At 60.2% G+C, this 5,489-nt stretch overlaps 1 protein-coding gene across 1 annotated transcript in view; it reads left to right on the plus strand.

The window, feature by feature from the left end:
- SLC4A3 (solute carrier family 4 (anion exchanger), member 3) overlaps positions 1-5,489 on the plus strand; it is a 14,283-nt gene that overhangs the window by 4,921 nt on the left and 3,873 nt on the right. The window contains 9 exon segments of the mRNA XM_010861262.1: positions 260-395; positions 678-861; positions 1,247-1,346; positions 1,810-1,994; positions 2,585-2,810; positions 2,995-3,213; positions 3,733-3,881; positions 4,051-4,245; positions 4,701-4,919. Of these exon segments, the coding sequence (XP_010859564.1) occupies positions 260-395; positions 678-861; positions 1,247-1,346; positions 1,810-1,994; positions 2,585-2,810; positions 2,995-3,213; positions 3,733-3,881; positions 4,051-4,245; positions 4,701-4,919 (1,613 nt within the window).

Here is a 5,489-nt window from a genome sequence, read left to right on the forward strand (position 1 = left end):
TATACCTGGAGCACAGTAGGTGTCTGTCCAGGCAGAAAGCCAACAGATGACCCCTTTCTGGGCAAGGAGGGGCCGTGCCCTCACCCCGTGCTCTCTTTTCCCATCCCATGTGGAACTGTGTATCTGCCTGGGCACATGGGATGCTATGCTCACCCAGCATACTTGCCTGCCCTTGGGGGAGCAAGGCCACTGCGAGGGGGGGATGTGTGTGTGTCTATATCTAATGGGAATGAGATCCCTTCCCTGTCTGTTCTCCCAGGGGCTGCCCTTCTCGACCTGGAGCAGACCACTCTGCCAGGCATCGCACACCTCGTGGTAGAGACTATGATTGTGTCTGACCAGATCCGGCCGGAGGACAGAGCCAGTGTCCTTCGCACTCTGCTGCTGAAACACAGGTGCCAGGCTGGAGCGCCAGGGAGAGGGGATGGCCTTCAGGTTCAGTTGCCTTCCAGGAGTGCAGACTCTCTCGAATGGCTCTTTCCAGTCTGCTTGAATACCTCAAGTGACAGAGAGCTCATTCCTTAACCCATTAGAAAGTATCAACCATTAGAAAGTTTCCTCTCACACTGAGGTAGAGAGAATGGAGGCCCCAACCCTCCATATCTAATTTCCCCATGACCTCAGGCCACCAAGGGCCTCTCCTGCTCACCTGCCTGCCCCCTCTGCCCTCTCTCCAGCCATCCCAATGATGACAAGGACAGTGGCTTCTTTCCCCGAAATGCGTCCAGCTCCAGTGTGAACTCGGTCCTAGGAAATCACCACCCAACCCCCAGCCACGGCCCTGACGGTGCAGTGCCCACCATGGCCGATGACCTGGGGGAGCCAGCCCCACTCTGGCCTCACGACCCTGAGGCCAAGGAGGTCAGTTGCTTTGCTCTGACCTGGGCTGGGAAACAGCAAGGGTTTCATTGAGTGGATCAAGATGGTTGGATGCTTGGTGCCAAGCTAGGCATGGAGAAACAGGAGGTTTAAGTGGGATCATGGGGCAGGGCCAGGGGAGCCACTTAAATAAAGCTGCGGTGGTGGTGGGACTTGGAGGAGGGGTCCAGATCCTGGGCTGGTCTCCTCCTGATGTGGGGCACATCACCAGGAGCCCCCACCTTGGCTGGGTTGGGGGTGGTGCAGGGAGAAAGCAAGACCCAGATCCAGGGGTTGGAGGCAGAGCCCAGGCCTGGAGCGAGGGATGGGAGGGCCTGCCACGGCCTCCGGTCTGGGTCCCAGCCCTATTCCAGTTCTGCGTCCTCAGAAGCCCCTGCACATGCCCGGGGGAGATGGTCACCGGGGGAAAAGCCTGAAGCTGCTGGAGAAGATCCCTGAAGATGCTGAGGCTACTGTTGTGCTCGTGGGTAAGGAGGGCTGGGCGCTGGGGATAGGGGTTATAGGGCGTGGATGCCTCCACCACAGTCTGCTTGTCTTGACTTTGGCCTGCAGGCTGTCTCTTCCATTCTAGCCAGGCCCTCAGCCTGCCCCTTCTCTTCCTCTCAGCCCATCTTGCCCCAGCTTTTTCTTCCCTAATCCTCTGTCTGCTTCCTGTTCAGTTTTCTGCTATCTTGGCCTGCTGCCAGTCCATATAGCACCTTTGTGAGAATTAGACAAAGGCACCTCTTCCTTAATACCCTTGATTTCCACCTGTTGGTAAATTATAATAAATATACAAGCATATAAACAGATAGGGCTTCTTTAGATTGGAGTTCCTTTATGCAGTGTGCAACCTGCTCAACAAGTACATGATGGCCCCAAATATCCCCTGCAGGGCCTGCCTTGACCGTTCCCCCTTGCCCAGCACCCTGCGCCTTGCTCTCCTTCCAGGCTGTGTGCCCTTCTTGGAGCAGCCAGCGGCCGCCTTTGTGCGCCTGAATGAGGCTGTACTCTTGGAGTCTGTGCTTGAGGTCCCTGTGCCAGTTCGCTTCCTCTTCGTGATGCTGGGGCCGAGCCACACCAGCACCGACTATCATGAGCTTGGGCGCTCCATTGCCACCCTCATGTCTGACAAGGTGGGTCTTGTTCCCAGGAGCCCTGTTTGTCCCTTTCACTGCCCCCCAGTGGTACCCATGGATGCAGGGATGCTACGCCCCCGCTGGGTGGAGGCAGTACTCTGGAGTGGTGGAAGAAAGGGAGCCTTGGGCTGAGGCACAGGGAGGTGGATGCAGGAGAGAAGCCCAGACTCTGAAGCTTTGGATGTGACAGGAGACTTGAAAGGGAGGCAGGATCCTCCAGGGCTTGGACAGGAGGGCCCTCTAGCCAGGGATGGTGTTCGAAATACTGACCAGCAGGCTGTGGGCACTCTCCAATCAGAATGGAGGTTGGATTGGTAAGGCCATGCCGGGCATCACTGTTGCATTGTGGAAAAGTCTGGAGACTCTCCCAGGAGGATAGAGAATGCTCCTCGGGGTGAGGAGTGGTATTCAGGGCCGTGGCTCCCTGCCAGAAAGGACCTGAGTCAGAGCTCTGACCAGCATCCTGGACCTGTGTGTGTGGCTGAACATCCCCCTCTTGCCTCTGGCTCTGTGATGGCCCAACACCTCCTCCCTGAAGGCCCCCCTCCCTGGGCCGTGGGCTGAGCCCCTGCCTCTCCTGCCTCCAGCTGTTCCACGAGGCTGCCTACCAGGCAGACGACCGGCAGGACCTCCTGAGCGCCATCAGTGAGTTCCTGGATGGCAGCATCGTGATCCCCCCGTCCGAGGTGGAGGGCCGAGACCTGCTGCGCTCCGTGGCTGCCTTCCAGCGCGAGCTTCTCAGAAAGCGCCGGGAGCGTGAGCAGACGAAACCCGAGCTGACCACCCAGGGTGGCTACGTGGCCCCCGGGAAAGGTCTGACCCTATGGGGCCCGGGGCCCCCTGCACCCATGTCTCCCTGGCCCCATCTGACTCCTGAGTCCCGCACTCTGGCTTCCAATCCCTGACCCATGTCTCTGCCCTGGGACCTGGGCTGGGAAGGATGCGGCCCAGGGCCTGCTCCCAGCACAAGGTTCCAGCAGCCCCTGTGTTCCCCCAGAACTGTCGATGGAGCTGGGGGACTCTGAGGCCACCCCTGATGATGACCCCCTGCTGCGGACTGGCTCGGTGTTCGGGGGGCTTGTCCGGGACGTGAAGCGCCGGTACCCGCACTACCCCAGCGACCTGCGGGACGCCCTGCACTCCCAGTGCGTGGCCGCCGTGCTTTTCATCTACTTCGCTGCCCTCAGCCCCGCCATCACCTTCGGGGGGCTGCTAGGTGAGGGGCAGGAGGAGAGGTGAGGGGACTCAGTGTCACCTGCAGCATTCCTGGGCCAGGGGGTCCTGTGGTCACTTCTAGGATGCCTGTAATGTGAGAGGGAGTGGGGCATCTGGTCACCACCCTGGGGGGCTGGTGCTGACGGTGCTGCTGGTAGCCCTGTCTACCACTCTGGGGGGCACTGCTCTGTATTTCCTGGGTCCCCAGGTTAGGGGAGGGCTTCCCTGGTGGCTCATTTGGTAGAGAATCTGCCTGCAATGGGGGAGACCTGGGTTTGATCCCTGGGTTGGGAAGATTCCCCTGGAGGAGGGCATGGCAGCCCACTCCAGTATTCTTGCCTGGAAAAATCCCTATGGACAGAGGAGCCTTGCGGGCTACAGTCCGTGGGGTCGCAAAGAGTCGGGCATGACTGAGCGACTCAGCACAACACAGCACAGGTTAGGGGAAGCTAGTTGAGAAAGGGGGGCCAGGTGGAAGGAGCTGGGCAACAGCCATCCCACTGACCTCCACTCGCTCCAGGGGAGAAGACGGAGGGGCTGATGGGTGTGTCTGAGCTGATCGTGTCCACGGCTGTGCTTGGCGTCCTCTTTTCTCTGCTGGGGGCCCAGCCGCTGCTCGTGGTTGGCTTCTCTGGGCCACTGCTCGTCTTCGAAGAAGCCTTCTTCAAGGTGACTGTCACCCAGTCCCTCCCCAGGGGCCACCTGCTCTACCTCGCGCCCCTGGCCCAGGTGATGGGCCTCCGGGGTGGCTCCCTCCACTCCCTCGGGGTTCACCTGTCCCGCCTGTCCCGTGGGGCCCTGACAGCCCGGGTAAGTGCCTCTCTCTGCTGATCTCTAGTTCTGCCGGGCCCAGGACTTAGAGTATCTCACGGGCCGTGTGTGGGTTGGCCTCTGGCTGGTGGTCTTCGTCCTTGCCCTAGTGGCCGCGGAAGGCAGCTTCCTGGTCCGCTACATCTCACCTTTCACCCAGGAGATCTTCGCCTTCCTCATCTCGCTCATTTTCATCTATGAGACCTTCCACAAGCTCTACAAGGTGGCAGCCCCCAGAGGTCTTGGGGGTGGGTTTACGTGGGGGCTGGGCAGCGCCCTGGGTGGGGTGTGGAGCACTGGAGGGGGAGGGGACAAGGAGGAAGGGGGCTGTGGGCCGGGGGCGGTGAGGATGCTCTCAGCCAGATCTGAGCTGAAATGCAGGAGTCAAAGCCAGAGGTTTAAAGTCTGGGATTCGCCTGCACCGATATGGGAAGAAACGGGGGGCCCTGTCAGTGCTTCTGGGCTGGGGGTCCTTGGGTCACTGTGTGTAGGGGAGCGGCATGGATGTGTGTGAGATGGAGCTGGATGTCCTGTGTTACATTACCTGGTCAGGGGTGGGAGGGGAGGGGCCCGCCCTTGCCCTCGCCCTCGCCCTCGCCCTCACAGGTGTGTACTGATGCTGTGAAGTCAGGCTCACCTGCCCAGGTGAGCACTGGGGCAACCTTGTAATCCACCCAGGTGTTCACGGAGCACCCACTGCTGCCATTCTACCCCCCTGAGGGAGCCCTGGAGGCGGAGTTGGACCTGAATGCGAGTGCCCTGCCCCCCACCGAGGGGCTGCCGGGCCCCAGGAACCAGCCTAACACGGCTCTGCTGTCCCTCATCCTCATGCTGGGGACCTTCCTCATTGCCTTCTTCCTGCGCAAGTTCAGAAACAGCCGTTTCCTGGGCGGCAAGGTGCGTGGTTGGCAGGAGTAGGGCCTGTAGAGTCCCTGTGGGCGTCCCTCCATTCCTGCTGGCACCATCGGGCTCCGCTCTGGAGAGGAGAGGCTCCTCCCTTCTCCTGGTCATGGGAGAACGCAGCCAAGTCCGTGTAGCCCCCTGCCCCTGTCTGAAGTCCTCAGAGAAGTGTGACCAGGAGACTAATGCCCTCCTGGGTTGGGTGGGCACCTGTGGGGTTTAAAGGGACAGGTCAGGAGACTTCTGGCTCCTGCTCAGGTTTCCCTGGTAGCTCAGCTGGTAAAGAATCCTCCCGCAGTTCAGGAGATCCGAGTTCTATCCCTGGGTTGGGAGGATCCCCTGGAGAAGGGAATGGCAACCCACTCCAGTATTCTTGCCTGGAGAATCCCATGGACAGAGGAGCCTGCTGGGCTATAATCCACGGGGTCGCAAAGAGTCAGACACGACGGAGTGAATAATGCTGCTACTACTGCAGGCTCAAGAAGGGTCTGGGTAATAAACCCCCATGTCAGTCTCCTGACTCTCCCCTCATCCCCCTCGGACTCCCTTCCCCTGACTGGTCCTTCT

Source organism: Bison bison, unplaced genomic scaffold (genome assembly GCF_000754665.1).
Source record: "Bison bison bison isolate TAMUID 2011002044 unplaced genomic scaffold, Bison_UMD1.0 scf7180017864471, whole genome shotgun sequence".
NCBI lineage: Eukaryota > Metazoa > Chordata > Mammalia > Artiodactyla > Bovidae > Bison > Bison bison.